General features: G+C 42.4%; 2 protein-coding genes across 2 annotated transcripts; one reads left to right on the top strand and one right to left on the bottom strand.

Annotated features, from left to right (window-relative positions):
* Window positions 1-1,301: 1,301 nt before the first annotated feature.
* Window positions 1,302-7,020, bottom strand: GCM2 (glial cells missing transcription factor 2). The gene is made up of 5 exons (XM_053394952.1): window positions 6,934-7,020; window positions 5,809-6,061; window positions 4,176-4,288; window positions 2,881-3,006; window positions 1,302-2,183 (listed from the first exon to the last, which is right to left on the bottom strand). Exons 1-5 carry the CDS (start codon window positions 7,018-7,020, stop codon window positions 1,302-1,304), a joined length of 1,461 nt encoding a protein of 486 aa, XP_053250927.1.
* Window positions 7,021-8,103: 1,083 nt separating this feature from the next.
* On the top strand, window positions 8,104-20,166 carry LOC128417529 (synaptonemal complex protein 2-like). Its single transcript, XM_053396324.1, has 10 exons — window positions 8,104-8,136; window positions 13,568-13,702; window positions 13,890-14,013; window positions 14,500-14,657; window positions 16,246-16,270; window positions 17,491-17,576; window positions 17,683-17,771; window positions 18,521-18,555; window positions 19,599-19,741; window positions 20,110-20,166. Exons 1-10 carry the CDS (start codon window positions 8,104-8,106, stop codon window positions 20,164-20,166), a joined length of 885 nt encoding a protein of 294 aa, XP_053252299.1.
* The last annotated feature ends 1,557 nt before the right edge of the window (window positions 20,167-21,723 follow it).

Below are 21,723 nucleotides of genomic sequence, written 5' to 3'. Positions count from 1 at the left end.
CATTATAAGCACCACTCTCTACCAAACTGAGCTTTGGCCCATGCAGTGAATGAGGGTTGTTCTTTATATTAGTTTCATTTTGTAGCTTTCACTGACGAAACTGATTGGAATATTTGTTGTTGTAGTGAAATATAGTTCTCCAGCATTGTTGTTGCTGCAGCGAAATTCAGCCCTCCAGGAACACAAATTCTCTTCCATGAAAATTATAGTGATGTGTGCTTAGAATCAGAGAATTGTAGGGTTGGAAGTGATAAAAAAAACTTAAATAAAACTGATTCAAGTGCATAAAATATCATGTTTTGGGATGAAGGGCTGTATAAAAATGCAATAACTACATAAAATAAATAAAATTGTTTGATTTCCATCTTATGTCTTCAAATTAATGTTTGACATAATAGCTTAATAAATTGATTTTTGAAGGTGATTTTGTTTATTACTTGTTGGTTGATGGTTTTTCAGCCTTTAAAGAGTCACATTTTGATAGCATTTTATGCTGCCATAAAGACTGAATAGGTGCTTTCAACAGGGAGTTGGAGCATGTGGTCCTCCAGATTTTGTTGGACTTTGTCTCCCATAAACACAGACCATTGTCCCTGCTGGTTGGGGATGATGGAATTTAAAGTACAGCAACATATGAAGAGCCATATAGGTTCCCCATCCTTACTTCAAAACCTAACCATAACCACACAAGGAGCTAATGTGAAATAATATCACTACAAAGGGCACACACATACTGCTAATTTATCATGTGCATGACAGATTAAAAAGAATAGCGGTTCACTGTTCACTCATGCAGTATCCATGTGTTTCTACTGAGCATGCACAGCTGATGTTCTCAGTGATGTGCACTCACAATACTTTAATCTGGAGCGATTTTGAGTAAAAACCAAAGTTTACAACAGCATTTTGAGCCTATATAATTCTGGTACTGTATGTATTGTATACGCCAACAGCTTAAATTCTTGCAAATCTTTAGATGATATCCAACGAAGTCATTTTCAGATTTCAGTGGACCTCTGGTATGACTGACATTGCATCACCCTTTAACCTAGCCATGACTTAACTGCTGTGTGGTTTCTACATTGTGACTTCAATGTGTATGTTTAGAATGAATAACATGAGCCACAGTGTTGATCAAATCTCCCAAAGCCAACAGATTTCCCACAAAATATTTTATAATCTATTGGTTAAAAATAAATAAATCCTTATCTTCTCTCTCTCTCTCTCTCTCTCTCTCTCTCTCTCTGTGTGTGTGTGTGTGTGTTTGTGTGTGTGTACACAAATCTTGCCACACCTGAGGCTTAGTATTCAGTATTCTCAAATTGGAATGTTTGTCCTTCATATCCAGTATAAACTTTTCCTGCATCAGCACTATCCTGGCATTTATTCACTGATGCTATATCCTCCTCCTTATCAATTGTCAGAAAATGCTCACCAATCTCATTTGGTTTGCCCATTCCCCAGTCGTCTTGAAGGCTTATCTCTCGACAGACATTCCCTGAAATGCTTTCTGCCAAGGAACAACTCATAAGATCTTTTGGATCATATAAACTGTCATCGTACTTCACAGGAGGCTTGTAGGCTTCAAGGGACATCTTGGTAGTTGTGGTTATAACAGTTTGCAAAGGCGGGCCTTCCAAAGAGGAATGACTGCTGTATCTGCAAGCATATTCTTCACAGTAATGGGGATGATTAACATTGACTTGACTTGATTCATCGCCTATCCTTTCTCCGTAGTTAGTTTCAGCTAAGGCCTGTTTTAGCCCATGATGTTTATGGGTGCCATCAAAGTTCTTTTCATGGGCATTTAGTGAATTTACATGGTACTGAAGTCCATTCAACACAACATGGTCAGCATCCCCTGGAATATCCATTGGATCTTTGTGAAATGCATACAGACTGGAACTGATGTAACCAGGAAATGAGCATTCATAGCCACAAGTTGGTTTAGATGTATAGATTTTGGGGCTTGGGCGTTTCTGAAGTGGTGATAACACATCCTCTTGAAAGCTGGCTGCATCATAGGTAATGTTGTAAGGTTCTATATTTTGAAATAAATGGTGAGGCTGAGCTAGGAGCGGCAAGCCGGTGTCTGTAATTATGTTGATTTTTTCTGATCCTTCTTCACATCCCAGATGATGAATATAATGAAAGTGACTGCTGTTCTCAAAACACATTCCTGTCTGATGAGAAGATAAATAAAAAGACTTCAGGAGAAATGGCTGCATGCACCAATGAAATGTGGCGAATGGCTATTTCAGTTGTTGCCAGTTGTGGTTCAAATTAATTTTGCTCAGGTTTTTCAAATGAAGCATCAGAGATGGCTTCAAATGGCTATTTGACATCAGAAACACCTGGATCTAGTGCTGATGTTCTGTACACATCTTGGAATCACCATAAACATTTGTTGGATAATTTTAATTTTATGGGTTTATTTATTGGTTTCTTTCAAGCCTAGGGCATTTCCAGATAGGTCTTTTGCTGTGGGTGTATGCAGCAGCAACCCACTGATGGGATTAAAGTGAAATTGTACTGATTTTGAAGTGGGCTATCTGCACCTCCTACTTCATAAATTATTATGTGATGTTCCAGCATCACTGCCTCCACACTAGCGTTGCTCCTCACCCCCCGCAAATTAGACAACTCTCCAGCCCCTACAACAGATATTGCTGCTCTTGCTAGCGCTGGACACACACACACACACACACACACCACTTCCCTGCTTTGCCAAAGGTGAGGAGTGAAGCAGATGGACATAGTGGCTGGGTAGCTGCCTGTCTATCCCCACACACTGCAACTCACAAACGCTTATACCTGGATAAATTTGTTAGTCTTTAAGGTGCCACAAAGCTCTCTGTGGTTCTGCAACCTTATAGTTACCTGAAAATCCAGAAGCCTTTTTTTCTGAGATGAATGAGAAGGTGGTGTTTGCTTTTTAAGGGCACTTCTTCTGATCTCTGTTTCTGATTTACTCTCTGGTCTAGGGTGGTCATGTATTCCCTTGGCCTGGAGAAATACGGACACGTGAACAATGTTCTTAGTTACAGGAAACATACGAGCATAGAGACATTTCAACCCATCCATAAACTAGTTAATTTGGAGTGATCTTATAACCAGTTTAATATGGTATGAAGGTCATTTTCTTCCGTCAAAAGCCATGGTCAGGAACATTTATAAGTCTGACCTTGTAACAAGAAATTGCTTTTTTAATCTATCTGGAGTTTTGTTAACGTCTGTGGATTGAAGTTTGTATCATTTATAAGAAATGAAGTCAACTTTTGTTGTGCAAGCCTCATTGAAACGAACCAGAGAAACTGATGAAAGAGTGGCGGTAGTCTCCCCTGGCTCAGATGGACAGCTTATTTTCACCAGGAGTTGTGCTTTCAGGCCTGACTCTGTAGTTCCAAGCTGAGATCAGACACCCCCCAGTTGAGCCGCAGGCACTTGAGGAAGACCCTTGCATGCCAGCAGGCATTTTAGGTAAGTTGTATTAGGCCTATGTGGCTTCTATTGATTTAAACACCATATTGTTTGATTAGTGCAATGTTCTGTTGATTGATTTGTAAACTGCTTTGAGACCATTCATGGTAAAAAGTGGTCTATAAATATTGAGAATGAATAAAAAAATGAAATAAGTAGTGAATGCTCGATCAAACATAGGAAAGGATCCAGAGAGCTGCTTTGGACATGCCAAAGGGTTGAGGCATACCCATCGTGCCATATGATGACAAACTCTTTGAAATGGCCTTCCATTTCAAAAAAGTTTGCCATGAAACCTTGGGGCGACAATTTAGCTTCAAAGTCCTTGGGGCATAAATTGTTCATATAATTAATTGGATTCCGGCCACCATGTTTTTTGGACCTCTAAATCAATGGCTTTGGAATAATGTCAATATTCAATATATCAAAGAACCAAAAGTTACACGGCCTGCCATCTTATCAATGCCAGGCTATTGCTGCAGACCCTCAGTGAGTGCAACATAATTAATTTCATTCAAAAGCACTAAAAAATGAAAAGGGTGAGTACAGGTGATTATCACAAGCAATTCCAGTACAAATTCTTTCTATGTGGTGCAGAAATACAATCATCTATTATCCATCCACAAATTCCAAATCACTGAAGAGTAAAAAAACCACAAGCTGCTCAAAATCCAAAAGCACTATTTATATTTTACCTGGAAAAATATTGCCTTGCCTTCATGTCTCCAGAAGTTAGTTACTGGGTAGCCGCTGTGCCCCCGGCAAGGAATTAATTCAAGAGCTGAATTGCAGTTTGGACAAAGTTTTTCTGTGAGACAGGGTGATGATAGGTTAAAGTGATGAACAGAAGGGAAGTCAGATTCAATCATTCTGTAGTAAAATCTCCAGGCAGAATTATTTTTGAAGTAGATTTGATAAATGGTGGAATTATTAACTTAGAACCTCTAAAGTACAAACCTCTTCAGAACTGATGTTGCTTGTAACTTAAAATGATTTATGAATCTGATAGCCTTCCACATTTTATGTACTCTCCAAAACTGAACCCACCACCAACTCCTTCCCTCTGTAGCATTCCAGGAGCTTTCCATTGGTTTGTGTGTCAACACTTGCCACTCCAGCAATTTTGCCTACTTTCCCCCAACAACCCAGAAGGGGAAGTCCTACAGGCAGGGTGGAATGACAAGATCGTAAATTTACTTTGCACAGAAATACATTAGTAGGATGGTGTATAATAACAACGGGGACTTTGGTTTAAAGATGTTTGAAACCCTATTAATTGCAAGTGCTCACAGTTGCCAGAATGAAAGGTAGGACTCCTAGAGCTGGCTCAGATATATTTGGCATTTGCAGGATGCTTACAACATGATTTTTGACATCCATGAGACAAAAGTGATCCTATAAGTACAATGCAGAAAGAAAAGTTACACCTGGAACAGTTATGCCTGCAGTTTTTCTAGGGATGGTATTGAAAGCAGATATTTGATTCCTGTTGGTTGTTACTCACAGATTCAAGATTACTGTTGGGTCTTCCTTGGATTCCTCAGATACATTCCTTGGAAAGTGATGGAAATTGCAGGGTAATTTTTAAATAGAAAAATGGTTTGCAGTTACAGGATCACTTCAAAACATTATCCAATGAGTGCCAAAAAAATATTCTCTAAGAGGACTCTACAGTTGTATCTTGGATCTCCAATGGCTTAGTTGCCAAATGTTTTGGCTCCGGAATGATCGAAAACCGGAAGTGAGTGTTCTGGTTTTTGAACTTTTTTGGGAAGCTGGACATCCGATGGGGCTTCTGATTCGTTGCAGGAGCTTCCTGCAGCCAATCAGAAGCCGTGCTTTGGCTTCTGAATGTTTTGGAAGTAGAAAGGACTTCCAGAATGGATTCCGTTTGACTTCCAAGGTATGACTGTACTTTTAAAAACACTGAGAAAATATTTAACGGAGCTGTATTGAGGCTTGAAATCTCCTGGACAGATTTTCCTTGACTTTTTACATAAACCACCTTTCATCCCAAAACAGATTCCAAAGCGATACACAAAGAAATTTAAAATGGCAGAAATGTTATAACAAAAACCAGCACAATAAAATTAAGAGGAATGAAGCCGTCCAACCAGCTAAAAATGCCACCATCTAAAATGCCTCTGCAAATAAGAAGACTTCAACCTGGCATCAATAATGTTATAGCGTGGATGCCAGGTATACCTCCCTGAGGATGCCATTCGACTGAACTCTCTGCTGTAAACTCCACAAAGGTCCCCTATGGCTCCCAAAGCAGAGCAAGATGCAACAGCCATTGGGTGGATTCCCCCATCACAATTCTCTCACTTTGCTGCTTCTGGCGAGCCTTGTCGCATATGGCAGGTCGGAGCTGCAGCTTGGCCCCATCCAACAGGGTGCAGTCCCCGGCACATGCCACCACACCAAGGCAGGACTTCTTGAGGATCTGGCAGTTGTGGTTGTTGGTGTTGCGCATGGCCCACCCGCTGAGGTGGCGCTGTGCGTTTTTATCCTCGTTGGAGTAGATGAGCCGCAAATAGCCGTCAGGCCACTCCTGGAAGGAATCAAAGTGCTTGGGCTCCTGCATCAGCGGCAAAGGGATAAGAGAAAGAGGAATGGATGGAGGCTATATTAGCAAAGCATCTCATTAAGGTGAAAACCAGTCTGGGCCTTTATCATTTTTACACACACACACACACACACACACACACACACACACACAATGTATTAACAAAATAATGCAAGCAGTGGCTCAAATGCACATGTGAAGATCAACCATGACAGCAACTTCCCAAAACCGTGTCCAGTTCAGCTCCACACTTAGATCCCAGATTAATGCTGCAAGTCTGCACATTCCATTGAAATCAGTTAGATTTATAATTGTGGGCTTCTAACTGTGCAAATGTCACAGGCTCAAGCAGCTAATGCAGTTTCCTTGTGACTTTATTGGTGATGAACAATGCAATTCTCCTCTATGGGCTTTATTATTCAAGCTATTTCCCCCCCCCAAAAAAAATGTGCTTCAGTGAAGAATATTTTTAAATAGAAATGAGCAGCTAATATAACTCCACTGGCACAAGCACATAAATATACAATATCATTTTGTAGTCCTCTCCTGTTTTTAGTTTTCAGGGGTGCTTTGCTCCCCTTCTCTTCTTCTGGAGCAAATATCCAGCTGGATCTACAAAGTAAGAGGGAGAACAAGAACAGAAACACCTCTGCACCACTCCTAGCAATTGCCTATAGATCAACCAGGAGCATCCTATAAAGATACAGTGTAGTTTGGGGTGTGCTTTCTTGAGGTGTACAGGGCCATCCTATACACACCAACTCAAGAAAAAGCCCCAATGAGCTCAATAGGGCTGACTTTCAAGTGTGTTTTGCAGCCTTAGAAAACTAGCCCACAAATTCATTCAAGTAGATTTCTTCCAAACCTCCCTTCTTGAACTGTACCTGTGGTAACTTGGGATCATTGATATCCCAGGTTAACTTCATCCCATAGGAGCAGGTGTAGTCTGAGTCCTTTGACATGTTAACCATGGATCTAGGTAAATAATATAACAAAAAAGATACCGCAAAAGGTAAAGATTAATCTGGAGATAAAGATTAACCTTAAGCTGTAAAGGCGGCCTGAATTATTTACTTTATTTTTTATTTACCAGAATTTACATATATAATATTCTGTTAGAGGTAAACCTCTAAGCTGTTTACCTAACATATAAAATGAACATTAAAGGCAGATGTTAAAATTAGCCTTCTTTTTTCCAAAATAAAATCAGCAGTTAAAAAAACCACTACAAACTAAAATGTCCTATTAAAATACACATCATATTTAGACTTGCTTAAATAAAGAAGAGTGTAGCAGTGGTAGAGAAGGTGCTTGTCTAAGAACAATGGGCAGGGAGGTGCTGCCAAACTGAAGGATGGAAATCCTTGCAAGTCCCACATATCCAAGTGGTTGAGCAGGCATCTATGGAGTAAGGTGATCCTCATGCCCCAGCTAAGAGGAGGGGAGGGGAATATAAGAGAATCATGCAATTCCTAAGGCCAGGCAGTGAGTTTATGGTTGATGTGGGAGTTGATATAGATGATTTCTGCTCCCAGTTCACCATTCTCACTCATGGCCCAACAGTCCTCAGCAGCTGCTGTGGAGTGGCGGTTAAAGGGCTGCAGTCTCCAAATCCCTACTCAGCCACGAAGCTACTTGAGTGCCCCTGGGCCAGTTTCTATTTATCAGACTGGCTTACCTCACAGGACTGCTATTTGCAGCCAGTGGGAGAAATCATGTGAGCAGCCCTGAGCTCCTTGGAGGAGAGGCAGACATAAATAAATACCCCAGCACCTCTCTTTGTAATAATAATAATAATAATTTATTATTTATACCCCGCCCATCTGGTTGGGTTTCCCCAGCCACTCTGGACGGCTTCCAACAAAACACTAAAATACAATAACCTTTGTAAGGTGCCCATATCTCTACACAGCGGTTCTCAACCTGTGGGTCCCCAGATGTTGTTGGACTACAACTCCCATCATCCCTGAGCTAGCTTGCTAGCTAGGGGTGATGGGAGTTGTAGTCCAACAACATATGGGGACCCACAGGCTGAGAAAGGCTGCTCTACAGTGATGGCAAAAGAGAACAAACTGAAAGGGATGAAGGTGAGGATGAGAGACAGGACAGGACAGGAGAGGGAATCAAGGATGTTGCACAACCTACCTTAAACAGCGGTGTCCTCGCCTTGCCTTTGCGTTTGGCCGCTGTCCGTCTCCTGTGGTGCTGAAATGAACCCGCTGTTGCCCTTACCCTCTCGAGCTCCGCTTCTGATCTGCTGCTCACTCCGGGAAGGGGATCTTTTTTGTCCCCGACCTTCACCCTCCCACATAGCTGTCCTCCGAGGTGTTAAAAGCACGTGGGGGAGGGAGGGCGACTCCTCCTTCTCCTTCAGCCCCGGAGCTGAAGGCGCAGGAATCCAGTATTCTCCGCCCCTTCACACACAAAAATTAATTAAACAAAAAACAAAAACAAAAAACCAAGCCCCTCAATAGGGTGCCGATCCCCAAGCCAGCAAAGGTGTCCTTTGAATGGGAGGCTGCAATGCGAAATCCGCTTACTCAGAAGTCCGTTCGCCTGACTGCAGTTCAGTAACTACTACTACAATAACTTATAATTTTTTATTATTATCATTATGCATTTCGGCAGTTTAGCACTCTCTTCGGCCAAAAACAGCTTCCAAATTGCGCCCCACAAAACCGCGTTGGGCTTCAGCGTCGGCTCAGAACTTCTGAATGGATTTCCAGCGCTGAGTGGATGTTAACCCAGCTGCGCGCTCAACTCGAAGAGGGTGTATAGTTATCTAAGTAGTGCTTAGGCTTGCCAACCTGGCGCCCTCCAGATGTTTTGGACTAGAACGCCAGATGTTTTGGATGCTGATAGGAGTTGCGGTCCAAAACATCTGAAGGGCACCAGGTTGAGCAAAAGCTGAACTACAGGAAATATTAATTGGAGGCTTTTAAACCGAGGTTGGCTGTCTGGGATTCTTTAGCTGAGATTCCTGCATTGCAGGGGGTTGGCCCAGATGAGGTCGCTTCCAACTCTACAATTCTATTATTCACTGTCCCTGAAATGATTAGATACAAAGGAGCTTAACAACTACAACGAAGGCCGCTGGAGTTGCAAGTGACTAAGTATAATCCGAACCATGTCTGCGTAGAAGTAAGTCCTACTGAATTCCATGGGACTTACTCCCAGTCAGGTAAGTGGGGAAAGGACTGCAGCCTGAATTAGACCATATACCATGTTGGTTCTCTCATATCGAGTGGTGCAAAACCAGAAGGCTTTGCAAAGTTGTTGTTTGATATCCTTTGCAACGACTCGAGGCAAGCTCTCTTTAATCTTTCTAATGTTAATTCTGCAATGTGACAAAATTCCATCACACCGATGGCGGCAGGCAGGGAGAGAGAGAGGGGGGAGCCATTTCCGCACGCTGACAACGAAAAGTATTGTTTCGTAACGATTTTGCATTTTTCCTATGATGTTAGTTAGTTCACAGTTTTTAAACCGAAAGGCAGGCCATCTTTGAGTTAATTAAACAAATCTCTGCTCTGTTCTAAGATACCAAAGACTAGACTCCTGAACACACTGAATACTTTCCTGCCTTCTCTTTTTTTACTTTCGATTTTGGGTTTTATTCGCCGATACCATCCTGCAGACATTTAAGCCAGCTCTCTGGCACGTAAAACGACGATCCAATACACAATTACCTGGGAGTAAATCTCATAGAACTCAGTGGTTCTTACCTTTGAGGAGACACGTTAAATAAAGTCAGCGTTTGGTGCTCAGCATTGTGCAGGGCACTGGCTGCGATCGTATCCGATGCACACTTACGTGGCAGGTAACGTAGGCGTTATTAATTTCAGCCCTCCAGATTTGCTAAAATACCCTAAAAACTTTACAAGCTTCTGGGGTATTTTAGCAAACCTGCAGGGCTGAAATTAATAACGCATTTATTCCGCCGCAGTCTCGATCCCTAAACACACTTGCTAGGGAGTGAGTCCCAATGAAGAAAATGGGATCTACTTCCGAGGGGGGGGGGGAACGCGCGCAGTATTCCGCTACCGCGCATTCTCAAAAGCAGACGACGCGGCTGCGTACAATCAGCGGACTTGGTTCTGCCTAGCACAAACCTCTTGGAAAAGGATCACTCTGTTAATAAAATATATCACGGGGTATATTCTGCCACACACACACATGTGTGTGTGTGTGTGTGTGTATTTGATTTTTGTCCCCGAAACAAGCATTCTAAATAAACTCAGCGTAATAGTTGCGACAGTTTCTTCTAAAATTATGCACTGCTAGGATCTATTTTGTTGTGGCCGATAATAAAAGAAATCGCCTCCCCTCGACCGTTTGTCAAATACAGGACGCGAAACTTTATAGATTTTTGTTCTCCAATAAAAATAATAAAATGCCAGTTATTTTATTTGCGGATTACTGGAACGAGAATCATATTGACAATGTTCTTCCTTTGTCTTTACTTCCCTCGCTTTGCGCTACATTCTTTAAATTTTTTGTGACTAGGATTTATCATAATGCTAGATCAGATTTATGAATGTATGTTTTTATTTTATTGTTTTTATTTCATTGGCCGCTTTTCCATCTGTCTGTCTGTCTGTTTAAAGCATGAATAAAATAAAGGCGGGGCCTCCCTCCAATGACCCTGGAAGCGTGTTTTCTGAAATATGTTCCTAAATATCTTTTAAGGCATAGATTCTTGTTTGTTTAATCTTAACCTTCATAGTTATTGTGAAGCAAAACTAAGTAAGTGGCACCTGTTGAACTGGTCATGACGCACCCACAACACCGTTTTAAATGCGCCGGTTGGTATTCAACTAAGTTTTACTCAAGAGTCAGAGTAGACTCGTTAATGAATATGCATAAAACTTAGTTGAATACCATCCATTATAGCTACCCTGTAAAAGAGCAGTCCTATACTTCAGTGTAGTTTGCTCCAAGGTAAACGGGTATAGGATTGCTAAACCTAAAGCTCACAAGATGGCTATAATGGGCGAAAAATCCGGTTGCGGTAGGCTTATTTTTTGGCAGGATCCTAAGGTCTCCAAAAAAATGGAACTTCCTTTTGAGCAGACAAGTCTAGACTTGCCCTATAAACTGCGTTCTTGGTAGTGGTGCCCTCAAGGGAGTAGGAAATTCCAATTTTCCTTTGTGATTGGAGATTTTAATCTGTCTTGGATACAGAAAATATTAACCTTTGGGCTTCAATCATGTATAGGCACTCCTTCACTTAGGAGCGTCCTTAAATCCAGTAGGACCGCGTAACCGTACTGCAAAATCTCTTCTGCGTTTGCAACAACTCCACCGAAGTGACCCTTTAAATCCACTCGATAGTCAAGCTCTGTAGGCTCGTCTTCCAGGCAGAATGAAAAGCGGCGCACAACTCTTTCGGGACTCAGCGATCCCGCTTCCTTCCTCTCCCTTTTAAGTCGGGGACAGAAGTAAGACTTCCTACTCGGCAAGGTTTATAAGGCACACCGGATTGCAACCGTGGCGCGGAACTCCATCTCTTCTCGTTCAGCCCACTTACAAAATACTGTCCCTATCCTAAACGCATAATTGATAAACCAATCCTAGGGACATATGCGCAGCAGCAGGGAATAAAACCCCCCTGCACCCCCGGATTCAATGCCTACTAGGAAGGGATGCATAGCTTTCCTTTCAGGAAATCGCCTCTTAAAGTAACCCCTCCGACGCAGTGGGGGGGGGGAAGAGTGGATCGGGCTCCGAGCGCTCCCAGCCACCATCAATTCACGCCCTTGGGCGCAGGTGGCAGCATCAGCTGCGCGTGGAACGCGCGTCAGACGCTGCCCGAACGCTTATTAAGGCCGCGCTTGGCGCGCGCGCCACTCTTTCCTGGAGGATTTGGAGCCGGCCATGCAGGATCAGGTCGGTGGGCCGCTTGCAGGCCCGTGGGAGGGGCTCTGTTGACTGGTGTAAAGACTGGGTCTCCACATAGTGCTCATGACCGTTGGGGTGGCAAGCCTGTTGTGGGCTTTTTTTGGAGAGCCCTCCCCGTGGGGGATCCTTCTCAAGTACACATGCGTCTGATTAGGCGTGACCTGGGATTAACCCCTTGGAGATGCATAGGGTCACCTTGCAAAACGCTCAAGGTGGGGGTTACCCAATGAGCCTCAAAGGTCTTTTTTTCTGGGATTTTGGCTGACTTTTTCTTGGCTGCAAATGGGTGGTGATATATATTTTTTTGCTGGGGACACATTGAAAATCTATGCCCCATCTTTTAATCAAATACTACCAGGAGTGGCTTATAGCAGGTGAAATATCCTGCAGGAGGAGGAGCTGCTTCTGAACACCAGCTGCTGGAAATCACAGCAGGGAAGAGAGCTCCTGTGCTCTGCTCCTGTTTCTGGGCTTTCTTTTCTTAGGTAAAGGGACCCCTGACCATTAGGTCCAGTCGTGACCGACTCTGGGGTTGCGGCACTCATCTTGCTTTATTAGCCGAGGGAGCCGGCATACAGCTTCCGGGTCACATGGCCAGCATGACTAAGCCGCTTCTGGCAAACCAGAGCAGCACACGGAAACACTGTTTACCTTCCCGCCGGAGTGGTACCTATTTATCTACTTGCACTTTGACGTGCTTACGAACTGCTAGGTTGGCAGGAGCTGGGACCGAACAATGGGAGCTCACCCCGTTGTGGGGATTCGAACCGGCGACCTTTTAATCAGCAAGCCCTAGGCTCTGTGGTTTAACCCACAGCTCCACCCGTGTCCCAATCTTTCTTTTCTTATATTCACTTAAAAACAATTCTGGCGCAAGTTCACTAATGCTCTTTGAGAACATCTCCAGTCTTTTTTGCAGTGATCGACATAAGTACTGGAATTACCAAGGTGGGTGGGAAGGCATTGTGGAGAGGGCCATCGCCTCTACCTTTCCTAATGGTCTTGGGGTGGGGGCCTAGTGGGCAAAATTGGTGAGTATGAGCAGCTGGGCAAGTGAGTTTCCATCAAGGGCCCCCCTGCCATTTCTGCCCACAATTTGAGCTCTGGGTAGATATTTCTAATCAAAATGTGTATGTTTGAAATGATTGTGTGTGTGTCCCCCTCACGTATAGGAAGAAGAGAGTAGAGAAAATGATGGTGACATGCCGGACAGATCTGAATACTATGTAAATATCACCATGTGCAAAACATTGTTCAGTCAGCTTAAAATCAGATGTCTTTGTTTTAGAGACACTCATCTTTTCAGCATATTGAGGGCCAAATGAGCCCCACTAGCAGAAGCTCACACAAGACTTCCATCATTGTCCTCCCCTCACACTCTTCCAAATTGGCTTGTGTGTGTTTCAGGAGAAGAGTGTGGGGAGAGAAGAGTGGGGAGCAAGCTAAAATGCTTGTGCTGATGGAGCCATTTCCATAGCGCTATGTTGAATTTCTCACTCTGTTTTCTAAGTTGGTATGGACCAGGAAGTGGCTAGACCAGTGGTGGGAAAGCTAATCTGTCCATAACTGGGAGGCTACAAATTTTTCAAAAAGTTGTTTCTGCATGTTTTATTCTAGCTAGAGTCATTACTGAGTGATGCCTTCAAGGGAAAAGGATTTCAGAAAATAAAAGAAATAATCCAAGGGAATGAGATTTATCCTCAGAAGTACAGCAAGCAACTATTAAACCAACTGGACAAAGTTCTAAAAAAGGCAAGTAGGAAAAAGCTCCATTGTTTCAGTTGCAATTCTGTAGCTTGTTTCTGAAGAGTAGGCCCCATTGAACTCAATGAGGCTCGCTTCCGAGTACACATTTATAGGACTGCACTGTTAATCTCTTAAAATTCAGTCCATTGAATTGCTTGTTTATGCAGTAATGCGGGATTTCCCTCCATCCTAGGAACTGGACAAAAATGAGTTCACAAATGTATCCCTTTTGTTGAAGTGCATTCAGCAGTATTGTAGAAGTGATCCTCGAGATGGTGTAAATTTGCTTCTTCAGGAGGGATTGATAGCAAAGATAAGTAACCCTATGCGTGAATGGCTGTTTAAGTGCTCTGCTGTGTATAAACCATACTAATGCTCCATGAAACAGAAATTTCCTTGTTCTAAGAACTGGTGTTCCTAGCCAAAAGCTGACCAAACCAAACTTCTAAATGGCCCTCCTTTCCATTGCGGATTGATTATCTCTCCCCCCCCCCAGCAAAAAAAACCCAAACTATTTAATTTTTTTGCAGTCAGTCTGTTTGACCTCATTTTGTTACTTGTGGACAAGGATGACAATCTTCCTTTTTTGTTTTATGCAGCTAGGCATGGTTCTGTGGAGATTTGTGTTATTTCATTGAAATAAGAAATTGGCTTCATAAATTGGGAATAACATCCATAAGACGGGCAGGCAATATCCATGGGCAGCTTTTATCTTGCTCTTCATCCCTCCCTGTATAATAAAAACACTTGTGGGTCCCCATACCCGTGTAATTGTCTTCTTTCTCCTAGCTGCATTTCTGTAGGTGGAAAACTAGCTTTGAGACATTCCTTTGACTTTGCATCTTGTTTGTTTTACATGGTCATTTGGTTTGAAAGAACCAGAGAATTTCTGAGCCTGATAGAACCAAGTGAAAGTACATTCTTGGTCCACCTTGTTGAAGACTTCTTCGACACTGCCTTGGTAAGTGCACAGAGACAAACGTGCTGTGTTACAGCCTTTTGGCAACCATATTTGTGCGCCTTGAAGTGGCTGGTTATGAACCCCACGAATCTCCCTTTTCCCTGTAGACATGCCTATTTGTGACCTTTATTTTGAAAAAGTGCTTTTTGGACTTGACCTTTTCCCACGTGGACGTAGGGATGGGGGAGCCTGTGGCCTGCCGGAATTTGTCGGACTCCAACTCCCATGAGTCCCAAACAGCATGGCCAAAGGTCAGGGATGGTGGGAGCTGTAGTCCAACAACATCTGGAGGAACAAGTTCCCCAGCTAGTGGTAAGCTAATGCTTTCCTTGTATGTTTATAATGGACTGTATGGATGCAGCTTTGTGCAATACTAGGACATCATAGTAATGTGGAAAGCCATCCTGTGAGCCTGTTAATATGCAAAGATGCATGTGGATGTTGTGCAGACCCTCCAAGTGTTCCTGTTTTCTAGGGACAGTCCTGGATTTACAGAAGCCGTAGCAGTTTCTGATTTAGTCCCAGATTGTCCCACTTTTCCTTAAGATGTCCTTATTTTAATCAGAGAAATGTTGGAGGGTATGGAGTTTTGTCACACACACCCCGAGCCAAAGAGATAACTATACAACCTTTAGAAGGCATCTGTATGTATAGGGACTTTATAAAAAATGTTTAATTATGTTTCTATATACGTTGGAAGTTGCCCAGAGTGGCTGGGGTAACCCCGTCGGATGTGTGGGGTATAAATATTATTATTATTATTGAATACGATGTCCCTTTCTTTATTGGAGAAATGTTGGAGGGTGTGGTTGTGCAAGCTAAGGCTGATTTTGATAAATGCTCCCAGTGACAAACTGGACATTGGAAGTTGCTTCTGGGCTTCCATGTGCTTGCAGGAACATTATGTTCACTTCCCATATGGTTCATCTGCATTGTAGCAAGTACCCATGCCAGCGCCACAGGGTGGCAATGCTAGTGAGGCCAGCATCCATGACATCTGTGGGATCCATGACATCTGTGGGACAGATGTGGGATGCTGCTTCAGATTTTCCTGTGAAGACCCAACCATGCAATTTTTGCTGGAAGCTATGTTGTTCACCTGGCGAGAAGACAGGAGTGCCTGGCGTGCTCTGGTTCATGGGGTCACGAAGAGTCGGACACGACTAAACAACTAAACAACAACAACAACATGTTGTTCAAAGTACATAGCAGTTGGCCCTAACTTGTCATCGTACTATGTAGTATTTTTACAAAACCTGCATGGAAAAATGGGAAAGTAGAAAATGCATGTGAAAATCTGTACATGGTTGAAATGCACTGCATGAATGACAATGATAATAATTCAGGACGAGTCTAAATTTGAAATAAAACTCAGTGTTGAGGAGCGGAAACTTGTTCTGTTTGAACCTGGCCGGTATTATGGTTAAGCACACTTTACAATGCTGTGATATATTAGTGCTGGTGTGTAAGTTTTATAAACTGGGCAGTATTTTGAATGTGCTACATTTTGATGCATGCCAATAAGGTATTAACTCTGAGTTATATCCATTCTGTTTCTTTTCCTATCCCCACAACATCTTGCTTTCAGATTATCGGCAAAAGCAACGCTGAAGGTCAGTCGCTAAATACCTTTAAGTTTCTGATGATGATTTATTATCAGAGCAGTCCCCAAGGCAACATGACAAAAGACAAATACAAAAATTACATTTTTAAAAAAGAAATGGCGGTTTGAAGTAGAGAGAATTTATGGCTTTTAAATGCATATGATTTGTGACTACAATACTATGCATACCTCTCCAGGAGTAAATCCAATGGAACACATTGAGATTTACTACTGTATAAACGTGCAATGTTTTTGTTGAGCTTTCTTTCTAAATTGTTTTGAGTCCTTGTGGAGAATAGGAATAAACAAAAGAAGTGAGGCTGCCAGGTTTATTTAGACTGAAGTAGACAACCAATTAATACTTTGGATCAGTGGTTCCCAATTAGCTAAGTACTGAGGAGCCCCTGTTTTTCAAAAGCCATGAACCCCTAATGTGGAAAATTTTGATATCTCTGTGGTAGTTTTTGTTATGTGAATGGTGCCACAGACCCCCGGTGCCTGCAGACCCCCAATTGGGAACCACTGTTTAGCTCATTCTAGTGGGTCCCCTCTAGTTAATCAGACTGAGAGATTAGGATACTGTTGTCTGTTTCTGATGTTTTGTTTCTGATGCTTTGCTGTAGTAAGGAATTGGAATGGGGGACACACTATAAATGGATTTTCCTTCTGTTGTCTTCCATATTGCGAAAGTCACACACACTTCAGTAATGTACAAATATATTTAATTGACTAAAAAGCAAATTATTGATCAGCTAAAAATGATCTAATCTGTGTTCAGCTCTAGTAAAAATGCAGTAGGTATTTAAACTTCTACAATGAGGGAGCGAAAAGCAAGCCTCTTGTACAGTGGTACTTCGGGTTAAGTACTTAATTTGTTCTGGAGGTCCGTTCTTAACCTGAAACTGTTCTTAACCTGAAGCACCACTTTAGCTAATGGGGCCTCCCGCTGCTGCCGCGCCGTCAGAGCACGATTTCTGTTCTCATCCTGAAGCAAAGTTCTTAACCCAAGGTACTATTTCTGGGTTAGCAGAGTCTGTAACCTGAAGCGTATGTAACCTGAAATGTATGCAACCCGAGGTACCACTGTACAATATTACAAAAAGCAGGTGACACTGATTTGGGAAGATTGCTATTCTAATAAGGGAGACTGTGGCACTGCTTTGAAACTTAGAGGTCTTGCTGCCTAACTGGTAACAAATGTGTGTTTCTCTCCCAACTTTTCTGTTATAGGGAAAAAGCAGTTGCTGGAGTCTTTCATACCATATTTAGGACATCTAGCTGCTGATTCTCATGTGAGCTGTTTCCTTCGACAGGAGGTCAGTTTCAAACAAGGAATATGTGAAATGATTTCTAGGAAGTAAATCAAAGTCATTAGTTACTTAATCTTGTCTTCCTACGTTTCTTACACTTCCTGCATCAAAGGCTTTGAGAACCTTAAACACTCTGCTAGATAACACTGGAAAAGAGGAGAAAAAGAAGTTTGCCGGGTCTGAAGAGATGTGTCTGCTTATGTAAGCATCTTTGTCACATGTGGACTTGATCCTTGTGTGTCTTCTGTGCTCTGTTAGGTGCTAGGAAGGAATCTTTCCCCTCATTTCTTATTATATCTACTTAACAGAAAGTTTGAATTTTTGCTGAAGTAAATGAGGAGACATTTGCATCCAATAATGTCTTGCATTTGTGCAGTGTGGCTAGCCTATGTGGTCCTGCAGCTGTTTTTGGACTACAACTCCCATTATCCCTGACTCAACTAGACCAAACGCACCACTGGCTACCTAAGAACATAAGACTAGTCTGTTGGACAAGGCCTATGGCCCATCTAGTCCAGTTTTCACAGTGGCCGACCAGATGCCTGTGTCGGAAAAGCAGAATATGAGCACAGGAGCACTCCATAAATAGCCCTGCTTCAGTTACTGCTGGGAAACATATGGAAACAGTTTTAAATTTTTGTATACCACAGCACTGTGCCTGTAGCTGAAGATCCATATGTCTGTTCAAGTGAAGAACTTCCTTTTATGAATGGTGCATTTGAATATTAGGGAGAAAGGCATTTGGTTGCTGTGGCCCTAAACTGCTACGTTGCTGCAAAAAGATTAAATTGGACAGTCTTGGCAAAAGTTCCCTTTAAGTCCACTCCTGTTATGCATGTTTTGTTTCTCGGTTTTGACTTTTCATACCTTATGTCTAAATATTTAATCCCCAATTGTTTCTCTCTCGCTCTCTAAGGCTTAAAGCTCATTAATGGGTTATGTCGTTTCAGGAAAGAACTTGCAAAAGCAATTCTGGATGTTGGTGGTAAGAAAAACTTAGCATCTTGGTTGGGGCTGGGAAAAGGCCAGGTACCTGTTTTGACCAGGCCTTAGACATCTGATGCTAAAATCCAAGAATACGGAAACTCCTGTGTAGAGTGGTGCATTTCAACTGATGTTAGCTGTAAAACTAAGCGGCTGCCTAAGAATTGAGTGGGACATGTGCCCTGATGTCCCAGTGAAATGTCCTTACCAGTTTTTGCCCACTCAGATGATCAGGACTTACAAAGCCCTTTTACCTGCCTCACATCTAATGGCGTAGATGATGCCAGGTGAGCAAAAACAGGTGGGCAAAAACAGTGCATGGGCCAAATGCAAAGACCTGGTAGGCCTGATTAGTCCCAGGGAATGCTTGGGTGAGATTGTTGTAGCTTCCCTGCCATCACTAGTTGCTCTAATATCTGATGCACCCCATTCTTCTTCTTATTCCTGCATTGTGTTAAAATGTTAAGGGAATACTGACTAGGCATGGGTTAAACTGCTGTCTCTAAAGAACAAGAATTAATTTGAAGCAACTCTTCTTCAGAAATGCTACGTGCAAACAAATATTTTGATATTAATAACATTTTAAGCAATAGGTTCTTTGGAAAGGTGAGATCTCTTCCCTAGCAGTAGAATTAAATTAGGTGCATTAGTGGCGCTAGTTCTAATTCCCATGGTTTTTTATGGGACAAAAGTGGCAAACCTTTGTTGAGTCATAGCCAATGAACCTGTAATGGTTGCACATGACTATTCTCGGAAATGCAAAAGTCATAAGACTGTAGTAATAAATCACATTTTCCTTTAGCAAGATAAATAGTGTAGCAATAGCATCAAACTTCCCAGGAGGGAAGGAGGGAGGGATAGCATGCTGCTTTTTAAAATATTGGAATAATGGACTTGGGCAAAGGCTGAATATAAAGCGGAATAGTTCTTGATCTAAACTTGTAGTGCAAGGAAGGATGGAAGGAAGTTTTTCATCACTTGGTAAGATACTTTGCATATGGGATGCTGAATATATTGTTTTCAAGAACTCTTTTCTTTGTGCAGACTATGATATCCAGATTGCTATTGTGGAAGCCCTGTTCAGGATAATGTTGAAAAAGCTGAGAGACGATCTTGTTCACAACTGGTTTGAAGATCAATACCTTGCTAAGGCTTTTAGAGAAATCAAAGAAAGAGATTTTGAGACAGTAAGGGGTTTTGTTTTTTCGGCTTCTTGTTTTTGCTAATCTTCAAATGTATAGCAACAGCGCAATTTTTTTTGAAAGGGTATAGCAAACTGGTTTCTCTCCCTTTTCACTGAATTAATGGATGTAATCTGCTAACGGTGCATTCTCATGAAGAAAATCAAGCATCGCTGGTTGTCTTTAAAACAACTCTGAAGCTGATTGATTTGTGATACTCAGGCCTTCTGAACTCATTTTGCATTTGTACGGTGGCTTATGTGCCACTGGGAAGAGCATGCAATGTTTATTTTTTTTAAAAAATGGAATTGGCATTGGAACAATTTTTGAAAATAATTGTCACATTCTGCTTTGCTTTTTCCCCCCTCTTGAAGGATTCCAGGTTATTTCTTAACAAATTGAATGAAAGACTTGGAGATAAAAGAAGGTAAGGACTTGCCACAAACATGCTCACCTGAGAGAGTTTGAGCACCCATTTATCACAGACTTTTGCAGGTTTTGTTTACCGGCTCTATTTCTGGGCTTATCCACAGAAGTAACTGGGCGCCCCAGACTCTTTTCTCCCCACCCAATGTAGGCATGTCCCTTCTGAGGTGCTGCTGAGGCAAGCTTACTAGGAGCCCAAGTTCTCCCGTTCAGGCCAGTAATGCATAAACTCCAGTGTCTAGGCATGTGAAGTTATGTTGCAGAACTACACCAGTCTTGAGCACTGAAAGCATGGAGGTAGAAAGATGTAGCGCTACAGATCATGTCAGAATGGATGGCAGTTTGCTGAGTTGGTCTTAAAAGCTTCAAAAGTTACAAAGCTAAGAATCAGCATACTGTCACCTTGATACTTAAATGGGAGACAATCTGGATGGTGAGTTTTTCGGTTGTTCTCGCTCATGCACACATGGAGGAGACATTGGGGTGGAATTTTCCTGTGGAAGGCTTATCCAGTTGAGCCCAAAAGTACAGGGCTTAGTCATGTACAAATATTGGGTCAGCTTAGTGGGGGAAGTCATCTTTGAAGCTGGCCCAGCCAATAATGGGGTTTAGCTAATTATGTAGAAATATTATTTCATGGTTTCAGTATTGGGCATTTTGGATAGTAAGGTCTTAATACTTAGAATCATAGAACTGCAGAGATGGAAGGGAGCCTGAGGATCATCTAGTCCAGTGGTTCTCAACCTGTGGGTCCCCAGATGTTGTTGGACTACAACTCCCATCATCCCTGAGTTCTGGCCTTGCTAGCTAGGGGTGATGGGAGTTGTAGTTCAACAACATCTGGGGACCCACAGGTTGAGAAAGGCTGATCTAGTCCAACTCCCTGCAATGCTGGAATATGCATCCCTCCCATACAGGGATCGAACCTACAACCTTGGCGTTGTCAGCACCACACTCTAAGCAACTGCTGTCCTGTTAACTTAAAGGGATCTGTTTTTAAAAAAACAATGAATATTCAGGCTATTGGATGGCATTTTCACATTAAGTAGCGCATTTGACATGCTTGGAATGATTTCTGAAATTTGACGGTAGGCTAAGGCAATAGATGTGAAATAAATTTACTTATGAGTTCTGTCTGCTTCCCAACATACAAGTCTCCCATTGATCAAGCTTCTAAACATCTTGAAAGGGCAAACTTGCTTTCAGAGGAAATGGGAGATGGTTTATTCATTTGTTTTTCAATATTTTTTTACCCTGATTCCATTGTTGTCGAAATCTACTGGGTCTTTCCCCAGCGGCATGGAAAGGGCTATGTGGCCACGTCAGAAGCTGGAAGTCATGTGTGCATGTCTGCTTCCCATGCCAGTGTTGTCCCCCAGTGCAACGCTGGCTCAGGAAGTATCCATATTGGCAAACTCTTTCACTTGATACACTGATATGATTGCCTTGGTAGTAGTGTGGAAAGAAAAGGACCTTACTTAATGAAGTGTGAATTGCTGATGGGGCATAGGAAGAGATGTGGGCCCACCTTGTTTGCCATGGCAGATGGTGTTGATGTGAGC

This window comes from Podarcis raffonei, chromosome 7 (assembly GCF_027172205.1).
Source record: "Podarcis raffonei isolate rPodRaf1 chromosome 7, rPodRaf1.pri, whole genome shotgun sequence".
Taxonomy (NCBI): Eukaryota; Metazoa; Chordata; class Lepidosauria; order Squamata; family Lacertidae; genus Podarcis; species Podarcis raffonei.
This window is presented reverse-complemented; position numbering and strand designations above follow the sequence as displayed.